The sequence below is a fragment of the Castor canadensis genome, chromosome 9 (assembly GCF_047511655.1).
Source record: "Castor canadensis chromosome 9, mCasCan1.hap1v2, whole genome shotgun sequence".
Classification (NCBI taxonomy): domain Eukaryota; kingdom Metazoa; phylum Chordata; class Mammalia; order Rodentia; family Castoridae; genus Castor; species Castor canadensis.
In genome coordinates, this window is record NC_133394.1 from 64,201,622 (window position 1) to 64,226,381 (window position 24,760).

At 39.1% G+C, this 24,760-nt stretch overlaps 1 protein-coding gene across 4 annotated transcripts in view; it reads left to right on the plus strand.

Annotated features, from left to right (window-relative positions):
• Positions 1-6,220: 6,220 nt before the first annotated feature.
• Positions 6,221-24,760, plus strand: part of LOC109678504 (cGMP-specific 3',5'-cyclic phosphodiesterase-like) — a 76,939-nt gene continuing 58,399 nt past the window's right edge. For 3 of the 4 annotated variants that reach the window (XM_074041704.1, XM_074041705.1, XM_074041703.1), the window contains exon 1: positions 6,221-6,500. In XM_074041704.1, the coding sequence (XP_073897805.1) occupies positions 6,379-6,500 (122 nt within the window). In that variant the 5' untranslated portion in view covers positions 6,221-6,378. Of the gene's footprint in view, positions 7,023-24,760 lie in introns of all 4 variants that reach the window. The other variant, XM_074041706.1, reaches the window with a different exon arrangement.

Sequence of the window (24,760 nt, forward strand, 5' to 3'; positions counted from 1 at the left end):
GAAATGGAAGGACAATATCAACTTCCATTCTAAAGAACAAATATCAGCCTCATTACTTTATTACCATTTCTTATTTTACCACAATAATTCTTTTATTCCCCACTAAATCATAGGTGGAATGATGTTTAGCACTTAAGATATATAAAGAAACAAATTTACTGTCAGCGTAAAATAAATAAACCAAATTATTCTCACACTGAAAAGATGCAAGATTAATGTACATTCTGGAAGCATTCCAAGCGAGTTCCCCAGAGTGTTTTTAGGAATGGGGACACAGTTTGTAAAATGTATGTGGCCTTCTGGGGTGGTTCTTTCAGAGAGTCACTTGCATTAATCAATTCCAGTTTTAAAACATTTTTGAAATTTTTTTTCAAATTCTCAAGGAACATTTAATCTTAATATCCAAGTGATTATGCAGGCCCTACTACCATGCTGTAAGAGCTTATTGAAAGAGGGAATTCATACACCTCAGTGATTTCACAGCCAGAAGAGAATGAAAATAAATGAAGTTGAAGAAATTGGGCCTGTTCTATGGATACAGTGCCTTCATTCTATTGATTTATTGATTACTCTTCCTTGGAAGTGCTATCATGTAAAGACAATATTTTCTGTTAAGTATAATTGAAATTATTATTTGGAACTGCCAGATTGGAATGGTTGCAAGTTATTCCCTTTACATACATTGTTAAGTTTCCTGTAAGAAAAGGATGAGAAATTGAGTAATTGTGACTGTATCTATACAGAACACACTTTTGGCTTAGTCCAGATCTCCATGCAACATTTGGTTTCATTTATTTTAAAAATGTCCTATTTTCAATGCATTTATCAGAGGTGAAGGAAAAATTTTAGATAATTTGTAGTAAACCTGATTTCTGAGGTCTTGCTTGACTTTTAATTGAGTTTATTAAATTTTTAAATCTTGATATTTTAAAAAGAGTTGATTCAGAGAAGTACATCCAAAAGCTTTTTATTTTGTAGTGCTAGGTTTTGAACCCAGGACCTTGTACACACTAGGAAAGAGCCCTACCACTGAACTGCATCCCCAACTCGCAAAGGCTATTTCTAAAAGACAAAAATTATCTTGTAGTCATGAGATCCTTCATTTTTTCTGGTGTAATAATTACATCAGACCTTTCCTTATAAATATGGGAAGGAGCAGGCCCCATAATCATGCCTATGAATAGTGTCCATTTGAGATTTTTAAAATGAGATTCTAAGCATCAACTAAAAAATTTTTTACCTATAATTTTTAAAGGAAAGGCAAGTTATTCTCTAGACTAAATTTAAGACCACTAAACATATGTTTCTCCAGATTTTCTTTGAAGAGCACACATCTTTGTTCCTTCAATTTTTAAGGATTGTTCTAAATTACCTACTGTTAATCTGGTTTTCTGTTAAATATATCACACCTTGATACAGTTGACTTAAAAGTGTCTCAGACTTTGCTTTTTCCTTGTAATTATTTTATGTTTCATCATTCTGACTAGTATGCAACATTCAACTTAGAGTGTGGAATCTCTTTAACAGAAAAGTGGATGAGAGGAATAGATTTGCTCTGGCTATGAGCGTTTCATGTTATTTTATGCTTCTCTAAGTGGCTAATATTATTTACTAATACAAACATCACAATTCCTCTGTTTAACATACTCTCCATTTGCAGATGAAAGGGCAGCCAGGCTTCTTAGACAGGACTTCAAAGCATTATCAACAGATGACTGTCCACCCTGTTTGTTAGTTTCTAGGGGAAAATTCCACAGTTGTTTTTTTATCATAAGTCCATCTGTGTTGCATCCGTTTGTGAGGAAAGTGTGCCTAGTATCTGTCCAAATCCCACCAGTGTTTAATGTAAGTTTATTTCCTCTACGTGTGACCCCTGTTAATATGAAGAGCAGCTGCTCACCATCCTCTGAGTAAGAACTTTCACTGGATCAGCCTTTTTATATCAAACTGAATTCTTGGCTGCTACAAGAGATTTTGGTATAAAATCCTATATTTGATTTGGGAAAGAGAATTTTGTGCACACCATCAAATCGCTACATTATAGCAGTACTATTACTCATCAGTTAGCTTTGTCCCTTAAATTGAGAAGCAGGATCTGACTTAAATTCACACACATCTAAAATATTAGACCACAGGTAAAATGTTGGGCTGATAACTGACCTCATGTGTAACAACTTGGAATATGTACTCTAGAACTATCAACAGAAAAATGATCTTTTACTTAAGCCTAGTCCTGCTAAGTGTAAGATGTTGTCTTACTAAGTGTGGTAAGACTCACTAAGACCATGAGAAGAAACAACCACTCCTCAAAGATTAATGATGGACTTATTTATATACAACACACAGATCTAATGAGGTGAGAGAAGACCCACATTTCCTTTTACATCGGCCCAACAAACATCAACTAAAACGTGCTTTGTCCCAGTCCTGTGCTTATGACACAGTGTTATTCACACTTTTGATGTGGCCACTGTGATTCCCACCCTCATATGATCCTCTCTTCTTGTGTGAAGGCAGGACTTGACTTGCTTCTAAAAAATGGAATATGGTAAAAGTGATGGGATGTGTGTGACTACTTGTACATGATTGTATGATTGTGTTACATGAAATTATAGGGTTCACCTTTCTGGACTCCTCTTCCTTGCTGGCTATGAGGAAACTAGTGGCCATGTTGGGGAATTCCACGTAGTAAAGAATTACAGGTGGTTTCAGAAACTGAGAGCAGCCTGCAGATAACAGCCTGCAAAGTTCTCCTTCCAGGACCCAGTAATAAAAAGAATGCCTCAGTTCTGCAGTCACAAAGAACTGAATTTTGCCAACAGCCTCAGAGAGCTTGGAAGTGGCTCCTTTGCCAGTGAGCCTTAGCTGAGACCACAGTCCTGGCTGACATCTTCACTGCAGCATCATAGATGCCCATGAGCAGGGGCTCCAGTTAAGCTATCCTGGACTCCTCATTCACAGAAACTGGGAGATAATCAATGAGTGTGGCTTTAAGTCACTAAGCTAGTGGTCAGATTGTTGCATAGCAATAAATACTGAATACACAAGCCTCTCTCGGCCTCCCTTTATCTCTCTTGTTCTTGAAAGTTTTGAAGCACATTGGCCCATTATTTTGTAAAAAAGCCCGTCAGTCTGGACATGTTTGCTATTTCCTCATGATTAGATTTTATGTTTTTGGTAGCGGTAACACAGAAGTGGTGTTGTGTGCTTCTCTGTACATTCTGTTAAAATGTCATGTATGCTTAGCAGGCAGAGGTGGAAGGGCCCTGAGTCCCAGGCCAGCCTGGGCTATATAGGAAGAGTCTGTCTATGCGTTAAATGCTCGGTCCCCAACTTCTTGTGTTTGGCTGGTGGTAGAACCCTTGAAGACATGGGATCTAGTGAGAGGTTTTAGTCTCCTGCAGGGGAGTATGGATGCTGATTTCTTTTCATTTTTGTTCCTGGCATGAGTTGAATGAATTCCCTCTGCCATGCAATTCCACCAGTGTGTACTGTGCAGCCACAGGCACAAAACAATGGAGCCAATTGTTCATAAACTAAAACTTCCAAAACTGTGAGCCAAAAATAAACCCCTTCAATTTTTGAGGTGGTTATTTCAGATATTACACTAATGGAATGCTTACTGACACCCCATATTAGGGAGCTTGAATCTCAGTCCAATACAATGGGAATATAGTACATTGGAGGTCTTTCTGTTGTTCCACATTTGTTTGTTAGAAATAGCATTACCACATTTTAAAAGTTATTTTCCAATGATGTTTACTTATTCTTCAACTCATTTCAAAAGATGATTTGAGATGTTTACAGCAATGGATTCCAACAAGTTAACATATAAGATATTTGTGCATATTGGGAAAAAGAGTGAAGTAGGACTAGAAGAGGCCAAGGTAAGGCCAGTTCAAAATATGCTTCTCTTTAAGTAAAGACTTAAAGCTACATACTTTTTTTCCTTTTTTAATTTTTTTTATTCATATGTGCATACAATGTTTGGGTCATTTCTCCCCCCTTCTCCCTTAAAGCTATATACTTAAGCTGACAAGAGATATTGCTACAGATTTTATCTGAGTTTCCTAGAAACTAGAACAGTTCAAAACACTCCTGCTTTTGAGCACCTTGCGACATGTTTTTTGGGTAATAGGCCTTCACAGTAAATTCATTCGACTGCTTACACCATTCAAAATTGGGATTCAGTGATGAGAGAATCCATGGATTGTTTTTCTTGCAGCAATTATCCAAAAACCTTACTGGTTTCTGATATTTTAACTCTTTTAAGTTAGAGAAAATGGCCATTTAATATTGCCCATTATCTTGGTCTGTAGTGCTGCTCTAACAAAATATGGAAGAGTAGGTATATATCAACAACAGAAATTAATTTCTTGCAGATTTAGAGGCTGGTAAATCCAAGATCAAGACACAATACATGTGACATCTTCCTCCTTGTTGCTACATCCTCCATAGGACTAACACCTTGTCCTCCCATGGTGAGAGGTTAGAAGGGGCAAACTTGGTCCCCTCCAGCCCATTTCTGTGGCCTAACCCATTCATGAGAGTAGAACTCAGTGGTCTAATTACTTCCTAAAGATCCCACCTTTTAATACTGTTGCATTGGGCATTAAGTTTCAACATGAACTTTGGAAGGGGACACAAACATTGAAGCCAAAAAATTCACTCTGTATCTTTAGTCTGTTAAGTCTGGTCTTAAATTATTTGACCTCCTGTTAGGAGGAGTGCATGGATTTGGGGAGGTAGAAGATCACTGTAGAGAAAGTCCATTCTCCCAGCATTCTGATCACCATTATAGTAGCATATCTGGAGAGAACTCTTGCTTTAAAATCTAATTTACCCTGCTTTACTTCGGCTCTACTGATTTGCTTCTGTTATATTGGTTGTGGCTACTTGGGCACAAAGGTAAAGTTTCAGAGGAACTGAAATTACAAAAGGACAATTATTCAATGCAGGAAAATAAGCCATTGCATGGGGGACTGGAAGACATTGCTTAAGGCTCCCATATTATCAGTTTAATTATGTGTTTCTATGTAGTGAGTAATGTCTTACATTCTTGCCAAGTGTACTTTGTTAAAAGTATGTCAGCTAAATCACTTCTGGTATATCACTGCTAACGGTGTCATTCACACATTGTGCAACATACAACTCCAGATTTAAGTCTGCCAAGAAAAATTAGGTCACTGCAAATGCCATATTAAAATTGCAATTGTGGGACAGGGAGACTGGGATGAGGACAAAGTGAAGGATGGAATCAACTCTTTTTTTTTTTCTTTCTATTTTTGCAACTTATATAGGGTATGGACAAAATAGGGTTGGAAGACTGAGCCCTTTTTAGTGGATACTTCTAGGGGGTTGTTAATTCCAGTACATAAAAATGATGAATTAATTTAAAATTGGGCTAACTGGTTGCTCTGGACTGAACCTGAGTAGCTAATGCTGGTGCTATCAAATTAACCTAATTGTTCAGAGGTGCCCTTGTTTTCTACCTTCATATGGCAAAGCATCGTGATTGTTTGCCTTTTTCTTTTTCCAGAAAATCCTTTTTTTTCCAGTTAAGAAAGGTGTGGGGTTCAATGGCTAAAGACATTTAATTCTTAACTATTGTTAACATGAAGCACGGGTCGTCCTGCTGGAAATTACACATCTACGCCCACAATCCTCTCTTGAGGGCAAAAGCTTCAATTCTCCAGCCCAGACATGGCGGGTGACTGAAGTTTTTGGCCAGGGCGTAGACTAGGTTCCAAGGGAAGTTGGTCCTGGTTCTCCTGGACCAAACACTTGTATGGAGAAAAGGAGGCGGAAGTCATTGCACTCCCAGGAGCAAGGACAAGCATTAGGCTAGCATCATCTCTCACTTTCAGGTGAAACTTCCTTATCTTCTGCCTTCTAGGCTTGAGTTGGGTTCCATTCATTGTAACCTTCCCTTTCCTATAATGGGATCTTCTGATCACACCCAGTCACCTTTGAGTAAGCTCATCAGGGGGGCTCCACACACAGCGCACCCCAGCGGCCTCCTGACTTCCTTCTGGCGGTGCCCACTTGGTTTGCATTGAGTTCCTCTATCGCCCCCGAGGCTGCTTCGGAAGACTTTGAGAACTGGACTCCTCCAGACACCAAGCGGGGCTGGCGCTGCAGCGCCACCCTGACTGCCACACCTGGGACCCGGGAGCCTGGAGCTAGGAGGCCGGGCGGGGTGGGCGGGGCGAGGCGGGGCTGGAGGCCGGACCGAGCCAGGCCCTTGGCTGAAAGCCTGCGGGACTGCAGCAGGGAAAGGGGAGGGTCTCGGTCTCTGTCCCGCGCTTCCAGCGAGCAAGAGACCCTGGCGGGGTGGAAATCCGCACCCGCCAGCCGCAGAGGCGCGCGGCGCAGACCATGGACCCGGCCGGCCCCAGCGTCAGGCGGCCGTGGCAGCAGCAGGACCCGGACTCGGTGGAAGCCTGGTTGGATGATCACTGGGACTTCACCTTCTCTTACTTTGTTAGGAAAGCCACCAGGTAAGAAGAGGACCACTGACAACACGGGGGCTGGAGCGCAACTCAGGGCTAATCTCTGCCTCTGTTGAATTCCCTTCCGTTTACCATAAAACAAACCCTGTCTCCAGGCCCCTTGGCTTTGAAGTAGGTCTCGGGGTTGTGTGGGGCAGAGTCCTCCACTTGAAGCCAGCGCAGTCGCAAAACTCTAGCGTCGGGTCCAAGCCAGCTTACAAAGTTCAAATACAAAAATGTGCGTGCGACTCCGGTCTCCGCATTCCCCAGAAGCAAAATTCCTTTCGCACACCCGCGCTCCCGGCCTTCCTCCGGCCCCTTTACCTCCCGGGTCCCTAAGCCCGCTTAGCAAAACCAAAACAGAGTCCGAGCCCCTTCCCTGCAGCTCCGGAAGCGCCGTGGCCAGCGGGGTCCGGGTGACTCCGCTCCTCCCCTGGCCCCCCTCGCGCTGACCCTGGCCGGGCGGGGAAGCCGGGCAGGGCTGGGCGGCGAGGAAGCCCTAGGGCAGCAACATGCCGGAGTCTTTGCAGAGTGAGTGTGTCCTCTTCTGTCCCTTCCAGTCCCTCGATTGTCCTGCGCTTCCTTTCACTTGCTTTTTCGCCCATGGCAGTGCGGAAAGGAAGTTCTGCCCGGGTTGCGGGGCGCACACAAAGAGCGCAAGGGAGGCGCCATGGTGAGCGACCCCAGGGGCTGGCGGGTCCCGCTAGACCCCGAAGCCAGCGCTTCCTGGTCCTGAGCCAAGCCCCGGGCAGCCGTTGCGGGGGCGGGGGCAGGAGCCTGTGCTTTAGGAGGCGGCTGCGGGGCGGGCAGTCTGGACCCGCGTGGGAACAGCTTGCCTTACGGTTGGGGACGAACTGGGACCGGAGCTCGGGACAAGAGCGGGGAGAAGTGCCTGGCGCGTGTATTCCTGAGAGGTGTCGGAGTCGGTGCGGGGTTGGTCGCGGCCAGGGTCTGCCGCACACTAAGGCTGACTTTGGAGAAGGGGCCCGAGCCCCGCCGGCGGTGGCCGTTGCACAGCTGTGCCGGCCGCCTTGGCTTGGAGGGCTGCGGTATCCAGGACGGTGAAGGTGGAGGAGGCCGGGACTGGGTGCCTGGCTCCCACTCTCCCGTGCGTGGCCGCGGCTTTGTCGGGCGCTTCCCGCCAGGGGGCAACGCAGCGCGGGGCCAGCAGGCTGCGACCCGCTGGAGCGCGGGGCTAGGGCCTTGGGCAGCGGGTCCTGCGCTGACCTCACCCGGGAGCGACTTCACTGCTGGAGCCTCCTGATTCCAGCCTCAGCCGGGTTCGGAAAGGACCCCCCGCCCACGTTTGCAATGTTGCCCTTTGGAAAGAAAACGAGGTATTTCTTTCAGCATCCCTCCCTCCACTTTCCCTGGGGCGCGATTCCCCAGCCTGAGTCCCATAGTGCCCCTCACACCTGCGGGAGATGCCTCATTGAAAACCGATGGTCACTTGTCTCTCTCTACTTTCTTGCACATCAATTACTTGGGCCCTTTTAATCTTGTTTTTCCTAAGAAACGTTCAGACTTGGTGGCGATTTGGGAGGTCTTTTGACAGAAGAGGTCTCAGGGACAAATCTAATACTCCTCTCTTTAAGTACTCACCCCACCTTTATAAGTCATCTTTCCTGCTTTAGCCTTCCTCCTTCAAAATCCAGAGGGGTCACAGGATAGCTCTGGAAGGAAAGTGCTCTTTCTGAAAGTGATCTTTTTGAACAGCACTTTTCTGCGGGTCTGAGGTGAGGCACTAAGGCCATCTGGGTCTAGAATCCAAAACTGTTGCTGTGAGCCAACAGTTTTCAGGGGTCACCTGCTACTGAGGCCATCTGTCACCAGTGTCTTTTCAATCCTCTACACTCCCAACCTTCTGCAGTCATTGAATTGGGGCACAGAGAACGGAGGAGGCAGAGAACTAGGCTGAGCTTTAACATGTGCTGGAGGGGTCTTGTCCAATAAATCTGCATAAACTTCCCTTTAAAGTCAAAAACTTGGGACAATGCAGTGATAGTGCTCACTAGTAAGAATACTGTCAGAACCTACCAAAACCTTGAAAATGTAGCAACATTTTATGGAAAACAGAGTTAAGTTACATTTCTTTTCCTATTCTTCTACCATGTAGCATAGGATTAAATCCCCAGTTCTTAAAATGACAGTGCTAACTACAAAATTTAGATGATCCAAAACTCCAAGAGATTTGTTTTTCAATTACAATTTTTAGTTATGGTTGATGTTGGCATAGGTTGAACACTTTGGGGGGGTCGTGTTAAGAGAAGACTATGTTGAGTACAACTTGGAAAACTAAAGTGTAAAATGTTTGAGTAGTGAGTGTGGTGCAGGCCCTCAAGTTTAGGAGTTATAAAGTGCTGGAGATGTCAGTGTAAAGAATATAATCTCAGAATTTTTGTGCATCCAGAGGGCCTTCATGAAATAACATTCCAGTTTGGCTTTATACTGGTGGCATTAACTGGAGATTTTTAAATAAGAGTAAGAAGGTGGACATCAGTTGGTTATAAAAATGTCAGACTACTAAGCCCAGTGTGGTCGCATTATAGTGATAAAAATTTATTGTATACATCTTAACTTTATAGCCCTGTTTTTTAAAAATTAAAAGTTTGTATCACTTTGTTAGGCATTGTAAGTGTAAGACGAATACTGTATGTAATTCAGAAAAGGCAAGACACAGAATAGTTCTGTAGAGGCATGTGGCATATTTTAAAATTTACAGTGACTTTTGAATTCACTTAGATTGTGCATTTGCACCAGTAATAGGGCTTGCTGGTGGAACTATTTCTACATTGTTTCTTGTAATTTGCCATTCAGGCATACTTTTCTATCCTATCCCCAGACCTGAGTGATCTGCACTCAGTGATGAAAGTTCTGGCATTCCTAAATTCTCAAAAACACCTGTGAATTTTGGTGGACCTGGAAAGCAGTTAGGCTGCTATACTTCATTATTTTCTATATTTTATCTTCAAGTGCAGAGCTAAGTACCTCATTAAAAGCTATAGCTTCTAGTATAGAAGCAGTTCCTTCCAGTAGTCAAAACCTGCTTATGCGAATTTAAGGGTGTCACATGAGTAATTCATAGCATAATGTATTGATGTAGAAATTAATTTGATTCTAGTGAGCTACCCCCACCTTATTCTAGATTACTTGCAGTCTTACAGGCCTGAGATGCTGTGTTAATTGGGGACTTTACTGGGCATGCATTTACAAATGTCGCCTTCCTGATGCTAATGCCTCTTAACAGTTGTTATTCTTGATGGCACGTTAGAATAATGCTATCTTTCATTGGTTACTAACCAGCTCAGTGATTGTGGGTAATGTTTTAGGTCATTTAGTATTATAATAGTGAGATGGTTAAATTTTATTGCTTTGTTTTGTACCAAGCAAAAGCCTGAGAATATTTGGCATATAATGGAAATAGAAGATACTAAGTGAGGAATAGTTTTATGGCAGGTTGGATCAAAGTCCATAAACAGAAGTTTTACAGTCTCATGCAGCTTTCTACATAGACTTTTTATGTGACACTGCAAAGCTGTGCTGAATCAGTTGAGTTTCCAACTCCTATGTTTGAGGTTCTTTCTTCTTTTTTCTTTTGTCATTTTTTTCTTGTTTGTAAAAGGTATAGTATTTTTATTTGTAAGATATATACATTAAAAGCAGATGGTGGATGTAAAATAAATATTGCTCTCCATTTAAAAAACTTATCATTCCTTTAATTACAGAGAAGCATAAACTTTTTTTCTATGTTGAGACAAATGATTTGTTAAGCATAATTTTTTAGGCAATCGCTGATGTTGAAGACAATAAAACCCTCAGAGCACTGACCCAATCTTTTGATATTATTTATAATACCTCATGATGGCAATTCTGGTGCAATAATTGTCTTTTCTACTTGTATTGCTCATAACTAGGGTCCATATGGCCAGCTTTAAGCTACCTTATAGTATCCTGGAAGCATGATATGAATTGAATTCTTCTGCCTGAAGGAACCCATAGAACCTGGAAAAAAATAGATATTTCTTATGCCTTTCTGTCTCCAGTATTTTTAAAGTTTGAAATTTAGAACCTTTTGTGAGCCTAACTAAATGATCATGGTTCATAAAAATACAAATTTATTGCAATAACCATTAGTCCTAAATAGGTATCTTGAAATAAATCTATTATCTTAGTATCATAAAAACTTAAATAGGCTTGTTGGAAAATTCTCAGTTTGTGATCTGTAAAAATTGCCAATATTTCATGGGATCATGTCCATAGCACTTCAAAATTAGGAAGCTTGCTAGCATTTTGATTATGTGAGGCAACAACATTTCTTTTTCTTTCTTTCTCTTTTTTTAAGGAGAGGGGTACTAGTTTGGAACCCAGGACCTCTGACATGCTTCTGAAGTGTTCTGCCAACTGAGCTACACCTCAGCCCCCAAATTTCCTTTTAAAATAATTCTACTTTAGATTATTTGACTCTGGTCTCTGGTATCATTTCTTTTAAAAAACATTGCAGCTTAAAAAATTGTATGAAGTGTGTACCTTCATCCCTTACCTGATCACAGAGAATGTGTCATTCCTTTAGATTTGAGAATGCATCATTCCTTTAGATTGGAGAACACAAATTAGGCTAGAGCTTTGCTGCTGCTGCATGGTGTGTTTTAATAATGCTCAGGAATGATTTCTTTCATAATTGTAAAGGCTAAAGAAAACTACATGGCATTGATTAGTTCATGCCTCCAAAACCTTTGCCCCTCTTCATTTCTTACAACTGGTATGCCAGTTACGTTTCTCATCACCTATTGTAGGATAAAAACCTTTCTGGAGTTTCAAAGCCTTTAGTAAGAGAGAGGACAATTCATGAAGTCAATGAGTTGATTGGCAAGGATGTTTAAAATGGTTTATTTCTGAATTTAAAAGCAGACTTGTTCCTGACTTTGCAGGACATCCGGTGGCATTAGTTTAGCTGTACAGACATGGATTCCATTGGCCAGTAGACAGGTGATGGATGTAGCTTGGAAAGATCTGTCATGTCAGGTTGTCAGGAAAAAGTGCCTGTGAGCTACAAACCTAGGAATACAGGTGGAAGAAGGTCTCTACACATGAGTCACTTGCTTGATATTTAGCTCTGTAATCTTACTGATTGACTTGTTATTCTCATTTTATTTTAAATTATATTATTGTAATTTTTTACAATGTAAATGCTTTATTCATTGCCCTGAATCATAAGAACTAGTATTTATTGTCAAGCAATATTTAAGGCAGGTGAAACAAGCTGAGTGTTAAGTGCATAAGAATCATTTGATGAATATTCTAAAAAGTTTTTAAAAACCTTTAAAAGAAGTATATTTCTCTGGTTTTCAGTTTGTAGTGAACACACTTTTTGAAGGCTATGTATCATTTTTTTCTTCTTTTCCCTTGATTCTGAATTATAAAGTGACATTTTACAAATCATCTTGTACGAATAGATTTATTATGCCTTAATTTTGGAGAGAAATGATCCTACTTTGATTTTATATTCCTAATGATAATTATAAAAAAGCAAGAATCATCACCTCTACTCTGTTAAATAGCTATGGTAAGGATATAAGAAAAGATCAGAATCTAAGCTGTGGAAATAATTAAAACTCACACAGACATACACACAAGCGCCTGCACAGGACCTTTCAACCCTCTCCACATTACTCTGGATTTACTTGAGTCATCTGCTTTATCTGGACTAGTCACTGTATCCAGGAGAGTGGGGTTGTCTAATTTTGTTGTTGCTATTGTTGTTTTTGGGGGGTAGATAGCCTATAGGGTGAGCTGTCCTTTGGGGTTGGGAGCAGGGAGGGTAAAACAAAGCAATGTGGGCAGATTCAGAAGTTCCAGATACCTACCACGCCTCGTGTTGACTTCCTTTTGTTTTAATGTTGGTTGAATGTGGAATTCTTAGAAGTAGAATAAATAAAAGTAGATATAATTTAATCTTGGTATAGCTTTTATGCAACTGTACTACCAAAATAAATTTAAATGTAATTATGAAAAAAATGATAAAACCATAGCCAAATGCAAATTGGCAGCATTCATTAAATCACCCTTGCAAAGTCAATGTGGCCCTAACTGCCTGATGAGCAGTCTAGTGAGGTCAGCTGGCCTTGGCCACAGTTGCCTATGATGACTCGCTTCTCCTGCTGGGTCTTTGAGCAGTCATGGAACTTTTATTCCAATAGCATAGCAAACCAGTTTTCATTTTTTACATAGAGGAAGCATACTTGCATATTGCATTTGCTCTTATTCGCTCATGAACATAAATATCAATCTGTGCACTGAAATTACAGGGTAACACTTGCCTATAACATGGTCATGCTATAATTTAAGGCATACTTCCTAAACCTTTTTTTTGTATTAATTATGATCAGTTTGAAAATAAAAATTTAAAACATTTTCGTAGAAAAATACAGATCTTCAAAACATACTTGTGTTGAGCTCTTGGGGTCTGAGATTGAGAAATGCCAATGTAGTTCAGCTTCTTCATCTAAATCGACAAGCAAATAAATTTTCTTATTTACAGCATAGATTGCTGCTGCTATATTTTCTTTCAGATGTATTAGGTGTTCCTTTAAACATCTTTCATACCATGTGATTTTGAATGCAAGGAAAATTACAAAATAGTATGTCCTTTACAACTCTCCATCATGGTATGAACAGTAAAGCCATAGGAAGCAATTCTGTGATTTGTCTATATTTGATCCCAGTAATTTTCTGAGATGTTTTCATGCAGGAGAAAACTTAAAACACTAAATAACTTCAGGCAGATTGTTCACTTCTTTACCACACTGAAGTGAACTATTTACTGTGACCAGAGTAGAGATTATAGGAAGTTATGAGATAGAAGTGCCCCAAATATCCCCTTTTGTTTAATACCCTGTTATAGTCTGTTAAAATTTTCATCATCTACAGCAGTGCTTCTCAAAGACGATGTTGGCATTGGAAGGTGACACTTTTGTGTGAGAGGCTTTCTGGTGCATTGCAGGACATTTAACATTCCCAGGCCCTAGACAATAAATGCCAGGGGCACCCCCAGGTTTGTGAAAGTAAATCTGTTCCCAACATTTCAACTATTCCTCAAGGTTGGCCCCATAACTTGGTTGGGAGCCACTGTTCTGAAACCTTTAAAATTTCTTTCTTTTTATGGTGATTAGAAGCCCTAGATCAGACAGTCTTAGGCCTCAACTGCAGAGCCACCTTTCTAGGAGAATGACTGTAAGCACATTATTCGCTCTGTGAAGTGGAGATGATGGTGTTTATCTAGTGGAGTTCTTAAGACATTAAAACCCTAATGTATAGTTCTTGGCATTTTTAGTAGTTTACTGTTTTTACCTTGAGAATCATTAGCACCTAAAAGTTAATCAAAACTTTGATATCCCTTCCTTTTTTTCTGGTAAATGGGCATTAGAACAACACAATAGTGATTGTAGAGACCTTAAGTGCCTTTCTCATTCTAGATGAATTTTTATTACTGGTTTGAACACACCTCTTGTGGGATTCTGTACGGTACTAGAAAGGGAAGTGAAATAGGAATTCAGACCCCAAAATTTTGTTTCCAGTTTTGCTACTAAAGATCTTTGTGACTAGCCCAAGTTAACAAACATCATCTGTAAGGTGGGCAGTGAGAAGGGCTGAGGAATCAAGACACAGATTCATAAATGAGATTTAAAGCCTGCTTCAACTCTTAACAGTTTTTGCTTCTCACTAAAAGAGAAGCATATCAGCTCCTCAAATTGAAGTTTCATTGTTGTAAGTATTTTTCCAAATTTGAGTAGTGGAACCAGGTCAATTACACAAACAACCTAACTTAAACTATAAAATCCAAGAGCAGAAAAATTCCCAATATAATTTTTATTTGAGTTGTTTTGATGTTTTTTCCTGCAGATAATTTTAGCAGAATTTCATATAACAATTGTGTCTGTTCAGAAAATTTAGGACACTCTTTGTGATTCCGGTACTAGTGATTAATTAACATGACTGATGATAAAAACATTTAAAAGAAAGAAAGGTTGACGTTTTAATAGTATACTTATAAACATGAAAATGCAGTGTGTTTATGGATTACTCAGGGCCTGTAATGTTTTCTTCTGTTTTGCTTGAGGCAACCTAGAAACCTGTTCTGAAAGTTCTGCTCCAGGGACTTTGTCTGTGGCCCACATTGTGGCCCAAGGACAGCATTGACCTCTTCAGCCCCTCTTGGATGAAAATTAAATGGCCAACTTCAGTCCCCAAATGACCTTTAGCAGAGTGTCCAAGCATTGTTTTATCAAGTATTAAAAACATACTTTGTTTAGAATTATCATCATTATAAATATCACTGTGGTTTCCATCATAGGTAGTGAATGTTTATTTCCTCACATTTATTGCCAATATTATTTAGAGATGATGGTCCCCAAATCTATATCTTGAAAAGAATTACTTTCTAAGTAGTAATGGAAAAACAAGTTACATTCTTTCATTTATTTTTCTCAATTTTTAACTCTTAATCTCTATGTAGGATTCAGAAAATTCTGTTATATTCAGGTATAATTATTGGTGTGGAAAGTCAAGTGGTGTTATTTCATTTTGAAAAAACACATTGCAATAGTTTTCTCTCTCCCCCCACCTCTCCCATCTTTGAGATGAACAATGCTTTTAAATTTAAGGCAATGGCAAAGCCAGGATATAGTGGTACATGCCTGCAATCCTAGCACTTGGGAAGAGTGTAAGGCCAGACTGGGCTACATAGTAAAAGCCTGTCTTAAAAAACCAACCTTCCGCCCTCCCCGTACACCTAATGCTAATATCTAGTTATTCTATTTAGGTGCATTTAATAAATTCTCTTTATTTTTTAGTTTTTTGGACTCAGCACACTCTACCACTTGATCCATGCCCCCAGCCCTAAATTCTCTTTATTTAAAAACATTTAATCCATTTAAAACATATACTACATTCAATGTTTTTTCTATTTAGCTTTCTATTATTTTTTAATTGTTTATTCATTTATTCATATATGTATACATTGTTTGGGCCATCTCTTCCCCCTGAATTTTTATCCTTTGATAGATTATTTTAGGCAAATATGCAAGATGCATTAAACCAGTTGTGTCATAAGTAGGTTTCATCTAATTATTTAACTCATGAGGGTTATTAGGTTTATATCCCAATTTTACTGAGCCTTATAAGTTTTTCTTTACTTACTTATAGGCCAAGAAATATTCTACAAAACCTAGACAAAATATTTTAATTATTTTCCCTGTCAAGACATCAGGAATATTGAATATGAAGACATTTCTGTGTTTCTCAAAACTCCTTTTGTAAGATGAGAGAGCAGTTTGACTTTGGTAGAAAGTAAAGTTACTGCTACATGGAACTGCATAGTAACATTTCACTCTTTTCAAAGAATCTTATTCATTAATTCATAAAATGTTTAGAGATTACAAGATAAGCATATTCAATTTGCAAAACTCAAACCTATTTAAGTAGCCAAAAAATGTATTACTAGCTTGGCACAATTGGATTTAATTATTAGTTGAGTCTATCATTTTAAGAATACAACACTTTTTATGAGAATATAACACTTTCCCCTTTTAAAAGTGGGAACACATGTGTTGTGTAGAATGAAACATACAGGATTTCATTTCTGCCACGTGACATTTTGATAAAATAAACTGCTGATCCCCCTCCCCAGAATTCCTTTGGGGAATGTCACAGGTGAATTGATCCATCCTCTGTCTACTAAAGGCCAAAAGTGGCCAATGCTGGTACACACAGCTGCTGGGGAGCCAGGCTAGTGGTGGATGTTTTCCGGGTTCTCAACCCACATTGTCACAGCATCTTGAAGGGCAGTGTTGTTAGAGCTGTAAAGAAGTCTCCTGAAACCAAAATGTGTTAAACATCCCAATGTGCAATTTAAGCTGCACATGTCTTCCCTAGAGTAGAAATACTAGGATAACACATTTCTTATTGGAGTCATATTTCAAAAGATTTGAGATTTAAGATTCAGAAACCTTTATGTTAAGAAGTCATGGGCAGTTTGTGACAACTTTTGTTTGGTTTTCCCCTCCCATCTGATTAGATCTTGTCCTGCAGGTGCTTTGCGAGCTCAGTGTAGGACATGTTCCTTACTAAGCCGGAGCATCACCTGTAGTATATACAAGTTTGAAGCCACAGGTGGTATTCACATTAGTGTGGCCTGAGAGAAATCATTACTGACATTAATTCTGGTGCCCTTTATGGTATCTCCAGATGTTTTAAGTCGTATTGTAAAAGTTGAAATACAAAACTGAATTTACTCACTGAAAACGGATGCCTAACACAGCTCATTTGTGTGGTAAGAATGTTTTGGTGTATAAAGTAAGGTAGGAAGTAAGTGAGTGGAGGATAATGAAACAGATTTGGATGAGAAAAGGGAACCATTGGGATGGGATGTTAAACGTCAGGGTCTTGTCATTGATTATAAATTCTTGGCTTCAGTTTTCATTGCATTCACTTGGCCAAGGCTTTCTGGCTTGTCTTTCATTAGCATCCTTGTGAAAGTTAAATCAGCTGACAGTGTCGATGCCCTATGCTTTCTGAGGGGTTCCAGGTTTGCAAGGCAGTTAGCGAGGATGCCTATATGTGAAAGTTGTACCCTAAATTATTAGTGCTTGTGGCAAAGAATAAAAATTACCTCAGAGGAACTTGTTTCTTTTTCATTGTTTTTGCTCAGATGGTAATGATGCAATTTATACTCCTTTTTTAGAAGAAAATTTAGAGGAAGTCTGCAAAGGATGGCATTCTGAGGTATCTGCTCTGGCAGAGGACATTGAATGCTCTTGGTGCATGCAGCTAGCCTGGGCCACCCAGTTGGTTCCCCTGCATGTGGGCATGTACCAGACACAGCCTTTTCACTTTTTTTTTCCCTGTACTGGGATTAAACATAGGGCCTCACACATGCAACACAAGTGCTTTATTACTTGAGCCATACTCTCAGTCCATTTGTTTGTATTGTTTTTGAGATGGGGTCTTGTGATCCTCCTGCCTCCCTAATAGCTAGAATTATAGATATGGATCACCACACCCAATACTGTCATCCTTTCTCTGATCCCTGTAGTTGAACTTTAAGAGGAGCTGTACAGCCACTGCTCTGTACCCCAGGCATTCATCTCCATGGGAACAGGCACAAAGGGTGCGGGAAATAGCAAAATCTCATTGTAGTGAGCTTACTTTCTTTTTCCTTCTCTGCTAATATTTGATTTTGACTTTTAGGGAGGGGAGATTTGAAGTGCTTCCATATGCATTTTTTTTTAAATTTGTGTTTGTTGTGAATAAAGGAGTCAGGAGATTTTTCACCCTGTTTTAAAATAAGGAAGTTGAGAGGCAAAAAGAATTTGAATGGTCTTATCCAAGAACCACCTCGTGGACTGTTGATAATGTGAGCTGCTGTGAGGTCTTCATGGGATGTTGATACCAAAGCCACTGTTGCCATGGATGGACTTGACCTCAGAGAAGTTGTGATGGTTCAGCATTTCATCTGCTGGAACTAGATTATCCTCTGCTTGCTGACTTGGGATTCTTGACTTTATAACCTGCTAAAGATACTACATTACACTTCACAAAGAGATTGGAACTTTTGGCATTTCCTCTTTTTATCTAGGATGAAATTGAAACTCAAAGGAAGAAGCAAATGCAAAGAATCCAGGACTCACTGCTGAAAACAGCCTCTTGGACCGTTGTAATCCCAACTTTTAGCAAGTAATAACTTAGCCTTTTATAAGAAGATAACGGTTGATTTCTTCCCTCTTGTGAAACATATTATGTGCATAATTTTGAGAGCAAAATAAAAGAGCTTGATTCTAGAGAGGATTTTATGCTCTAGTTTTGCTTCTAGTTTTTCAACAGATTATTAATCTAAGAACTTTCAAAAAGGTCCAATTATGTGCAAGACCACAGGGCAGTCATCCTCTGTGCTGTTTCAGTATTAAAATTAGTAATTTGATAGCCTACAACCCATTAGTGTGCTGCATAGATTTTACCTTTCCTTCATTGTCTTTTCACCAGTAATTTTAGTTAGAAAAAACAATGTGGAATGACTGGGATGGCCAGAAAAAAATAGAATATTCCCAGTTAAATTTGACTTTTGCATACCACTTACATTAAAAAGTTATTCATTGTTTACCTGAAACTCAGTTTTCGCTGGATGTTCTTTTTTGTTTGCTAAATCTAGCAACACTTAGAGTGACTCTTATGTCAGACACATTCATTATCCATTCTTTTCAGTACATTGCTTTTGATTTATAAAACATGACCCATATATGTCGGGATTCAGTTAGATGTTTTTAAAGGATGTGTTCTCAAGAATCTTTGCTTTCTGAATCCTTTGACATACTATTTTTTACCTCACTGTTGTGGTGTACTGTTGTTTGTGATCCTTCGTAAAGATTTAAATTAGGGAATGTGTTATTGGGAAAGATGTTATTCTCTCTATGCCTTCTCTATTTGATTTTGATTTTGACTTTCAAAATCAGAGAGACTGATGCACTGCTTTCTTTGTGACAGGAATTAATGTTCTGAGATAGTTGATTTTCTTGTAAGCCATAGTTATGGGAATGGGAGACCTGAGTTTGATTCCTGGTTTTGCCATGGACAAATAAAATGGGTTTGCTTCAGACATTTAAGTTAGCGTCATAATTTATTTTTTTTTTTTTCATTTTTCTTTTATTATTCATATGTGCATACAAGGCTTGGTTCATTTCTCCCCCCTGCCCCCACCCCCTCCCTTACCACCCACTCCACCCCCTCCTGCTCCCCCCCCTCAATACCCAGCAGAAACTATTTTGCCCTTATCTCTAATTTTGTTGTAGAGAGAGTATAAGCAATAATAGGAAGGAACAAGGGGTTTTGCTGGTTGAGATAAGGATAGCTATACAGGGCATTGACTCACATTGATTTCCTGTGCGTGGGTGTTACCTTCTAGGTTAATTCTTTTTGATCTAACCTTTTCTCTAGTTCCTGGTCCCCTTTTCCTATTGGCCTCAGTTGCTTTAAGGTATCTGCTTTAGTTTCTCTGCATTAAGGGCAACAAATGCTAGCTAGTTTTTTAGGTGTCTTACCTATCCTCACCCCTTCCTTATGTGCTCTCGCTTTTATCATGTGCTCATAGTCCAATCCCCTTGTTGTGTTTGCCCTTGATCTAATGTCCACATATGAGGGAGAACATACGATTTTTGGTCTTTTGGGCTAGGCTAACCTCACTCAGAATGATGTTCTCCAATTCCATCCATTTACCAGCGAATGATAACATTTCATTTTTCTTCATGGCTGCATAAAATTCCATTGTGTATAGATACCACATTTTCTTAATCCATTCGTCAGTGCTGGGGCATCTTGGCTGTTTCCATAACTTGGCTATTGTGAATAGTGCCGCAATAAACATGGATGTGCAGGTGCCTCTGGAGTAACAGTCTTTTGGGTATATCCCCAAGAGTGGTATTGCTGGATCAAATGGTAGATCGATATCCAGCTTTTTAAGTAGCCTCCAAATTTTTTTCCAGAGTGGTTGTACTAGTCTACATTCCCACCAACAGTGTAAGAGGGTTCCTTTTTCCCCCGCATCCTCGCCAACACCTGTTGTTGGTGGTGTTGCTGATGATGGCTATTCTAACAGGGGTGAGGTGGAATCTTAGTGTGGTTTTAATTTGCATTTCCTTTATGGCTAGAGATGGTGAGCATTTTTTCATGTGTTTTCTGGCCATTTGAATTTCTTCTTTTGAGAAAGTTCTGTTTAGTTCACATGCCCATTTCTTTATTGGTTCATTAGTTTTGGGAGAATTTAGTTTTTTAAGTTCCCTGTATATTCTGGTTATCAGTCCTTTGTCTGATGTATAATTGGCAAATATTTTCTCCCACTCTGTGGGTGTTCTCTTCAGTTTAGAGACCATTTCTTTTGATGTACAGAAGCTTTTTAGTTTTATGAGGTCCCATTTATCTATGCTATCTCTTAGTTGCTGTGCTGCTGGGGTTTCATTGAGAAAGTTCTTACCTATACCTACTAACTCCAGAGTATTTCCTACTCTTTCTTGTATCAACTTAAGAGTTTGGGGTCTGATATTAAGATCCTTGATCCATTTTGAGTTAATCTTGGTATAGGGTGATATACATGGATCTAGTTTCAGTTTTTTGCAGACTGCTAACCAGTTTTCCCAACAGTTTTTGTTGAAGAGGCTGCTATTTCTCCATCGTATATTTTTAGCTCCTTTGTCAAAGATAAGTTGGTTTTGTTGTGTGGCTTCATATCTGGGTCCTCTATTCTGTTCCACTGGTCTTCATGTCTGTTTTTGTACCAGTACCATGCTGTTTTTATTGTTATTGCTTTGTAATATAGTTTGAAGTCAGGTATTGTGATACCTCCTGCATTGTTCTTTTGACTGAGTATTGCCTTGGCTATTCGTGGCCTCTTGTGTTTCCATATAAATTTCACAGTAGATTTTTCAATGTCTTTAATGAATGTCATTGGAATTTTGATGGGAATTGCATTAAACATGTAGATTACTTTTGGCAGTATAGACATTTTTACTATGTTGATTCTACCAATCCATGAGCATGGGAGATCTCTCCACTTTCTATAGTCTTCCTCAATCTCTTTCTTCAGAAGTGTATAGTTTTCCTTGTAGAGGTCTTTCACATCTTTTGTTAGGTTTACACCTAGGTATTTGATTTTTTTGGAGGCTATTGTAAATGGAATTGTTTTCATACATTCTTTTTCCGTTTGCTCATTGTTAGTGTATAGAAATGCTAATGATTTTTCTATGTTGATTTTATATCCTGCTACCTTGCTATAGCTATTGATGATGTCTAGAAGCTTCTGAGTAGAGTTTTTTGGGTCTTTAAGGTATAGGATCATGTCGTCTGCAAATAGGGATATTTTGACAGTTTCTTTACCTATTTGTATTCCTTTTATTCCTTCTTCTTGCCTAATTGCTGTGGCTAGGAATTCCAGTACTATGTTGAATAGGAGTGGAGATAGTGGGCATCCTTGTCTGGTTCCTCATTTTAGAGGAAATGATTTTAATTTTTCTCCGTTAAGTATAATGCTGGCTGTAGGTTTGTCATATATAGCTTTTATAATGTTGAGGTACTTTCCTTCTATTCCTACTTTTCTTAGAGCTTTTATCATGAAATGATGTTGGATCTTATCAAAGGCTTTTTCTGCATCTATTGAGATGATCAAGTGGTTTTTGTCTTCGCTTCTGTTAATGTGGTTTATTACGTTTATTGATTTTCGTACGTTGAACCACCCCTGCATCCCTGGGATGAAGCCTACCTGGTCGTGGTGAATAATCTTTTTGATGTGTTGCTGAATTCGATTTGCCATTATTTTGTTGAGGATTTTTGCATCAATGTTCATTAAGGAGATTGGCCTCTAGTTCTCCTTTTTGGAGGTGTCTTTGCCTGGTTTTGGGATAAGTGTAATACTGTCTTCATAAAATGTGTTTGGCAGTTTTCCTTCCCTTTCTATTTCATGGAACAGTTTAAGGAGGGTTGGTATCAGTTCTTCTTTAAAGGTCTGATAGAATTCAGCAGAGAATCCATCAGGTCCTGGACTTTTCTTTTTGGGGAGACTCTTGATTGCTGCTTCAATTTCATTTTGTGTTATAGGTCTATTCAGGTGATTAATGTCCTCTTGGTTCAGTTTTGGATGGTCATATGTATCTAGAAATCTGTCCATTTCTTTTAGATTTTCAAATTTATTTGAATATAGGTTCTCAAAGTAGTCTCTGATGATTTCCTGGACTTCCATGGTGTTTGTTGTTATCTCCCCTTTTGCATTCCTAATTCTACTAATTTGGGTTTTTTCTCTCCTCATTTTAGTCAGGTTTGCCAGGGGTCTATCGATCTTGTTTATTTTTTCAAAGAACCAACTTTTTGTTTCATTAATTCTTTGTATGGTTTTTTTGGTTTCTATTTCGTTGATTTCAGCTCGTATTTTTATTATTTCTCTCCTTCTATTTGTTTTGGGATTTGCTTGTTCTTGTTTTTCTAGGAGTTTGAGATGTATCATTAGGTCATTGATTTGGGATCTTTCAATCTTTTTAATATATGCACACATGGCTATAAACTTTCCTCTCAAGACTGCCTGAGCTGTGTCCCATAGGTTCCGGTAGGTTGTGTTTTCATTTTCATTGACTTCTAGGAACTTTTTAATTTCCTCTTTTATTGCATCGATGATCCATTCTTCATTAAGTAATGAGTTATTTAGTTTCCAGCTGTTTGCATGTTTTTTGTCTTTACTTTTGTTGTTGAGTTCTACTTTTACTGCATTGTGGTCAGATAGTATGCATGGTATTATTTCTATTTTCTTATATTTGCTGAGGCTTGCTTTGTGCCCTAGGATATGATCTATTTTGGAGAAGGTTCCATGGGCTGCTGAGAAGAATGTATATTGTGTAGAGGTTGGATGAAATGTTCTGTAGACATCTACTAGGTCCACTTGATCTATTGCATATTTTAGATCTTGGATTTCTTTATTAAGTTTTTGTTTGGATGACCTATCTATTGATGATAATGGAGTGTTAAAGTCTCCCACAACCACTGTGTTGGCGTTTATATATGCTTTTAGGTCTTTCAGGGTATGTTTGATGAAATTGGGTGTGTTGACATTGGGTGCATACAGATTGATGATTATTATTTCCTTTTGGTCTATTTCCCCTTTTATTAGTATGGAATGTCCTTCTTTATCTCGTTTGATCAATGTAGGTTTGAAGTCTACTTTGTCAGAGATAAGTATTGCTACTTCTGCTTGTTTTGGGGGGCCATTGGCTTGGTAAATCTTCTTCCAGCCTTTCATCCTAAGCATATGCTTATTTTTGTCGGTGAGATGAGTCTCCTGTAAGCAACAAATTGTTGGATCTTCTTTTTTAATCCATTTTGTCAAACGGTGTCTTTTGATGGGTGAATTAAGTCCATTAACATTAAGTGTTAGTACTGATAGGTATGTGGTGATTCCTGCCATTTAGTTATCTTAGTTGTTTGAAGGTTTGAGTGTGTGTACCTAACTTGATGTTACTCTCTACTGTCTTGCTTTTTCTTATCCTGTGGTTTGGTGCTGCCTGCCTTTTCATGGTTAAGTTGAGTGTCACTTTCTGTGTGCAGGATCCCTTGAAGAATCTTTTGTAATGGTGGCTTTGTGGTCACATATTGTTTTAGTTTCTGCTTATCATGGAAGACTTTTATTGCTCCATCTATTTTGAATGATAGCTTTGCTGGGTAGAGTATCCTGGGGTTGAAGTTATTTTCATTCAGTGCCCGGAAGATCTCACCCCACGCTCTTCTTGCTTTTAATGTTTCTGTTGAGAAGTCTGCTGTGATTTTGATGGGTTTACCTTTGTATGTTACTTGTTTTTTCTCTCTTGCAGCCTTCAATATTCTTTCCTTAGTTTCTGAACTTGTTGTTTTAATGATGATATGTCGTGGAGTAGTTCTATTTTGATCTGGTCTGTTTGGTGTCCTGGAGGCCTCTTGCATGTGTATGGGAATATCTTTCTCTAGATTTGGGAAATTTTCCGTTATTATTTTGTTGAATATATTACGCATTCCCTTCGCTTGCACCTCTTCTCCTTCTTCGATGCCCATGATTCTCAAGTTTGGTCTTTTGATGGAGTCGGTGAGTTCTTGCATTTTCTTTTCACAGGTCTTGAGTTGTTTAATTAATAGTTCTTCAGTTTTTCCTTTAATTACCATTTCATCTTCAAGTTCTGAGATTCTGTCTTCTGTTTGTTCTATTCTGCTGGATTGGCCTTCCGTTTTGTTTTGCAGTTCTGTTTCGTTCTTTTTTCTGAGGTTTTCCATATCCTGGCTGTTTTCTTCTTTATTGTTGTCTATTTTTGTCCTGAGTTCATTTATCCATTTATTCATTGTGTTCTCTCTTTCACTTTGGTGTTTATACAGTGCTTCTATGGTTTCCTTTATTTCTTCTTTTGCTTTTTCAAATTCTCTATTTTTATTGTCTTGGAATTTCTTGAGTGTCTCCTGTACATTTTGGTTGACCCTATCCAGTATCATCTCTATAAAATTCTCATTGAGTACTTGTAGTATGTCTTCTTTTAAATTATTCTTGTAGGCTTCATTGGGTCCTTTGGCATAGTTTATCTTCATTTTGTTGGAGTCTGGCTCTGAGTTTCTGTTCTCTTCATTCCCCTCTGGTTCCTGTACTAATTTTTTGTTGTGGGGAATCTGGTTTCCTTGTTTTTTCTGTCTTCCCGTCATTGTCCTTGGTGTTGTTACTGTCCCTGTAC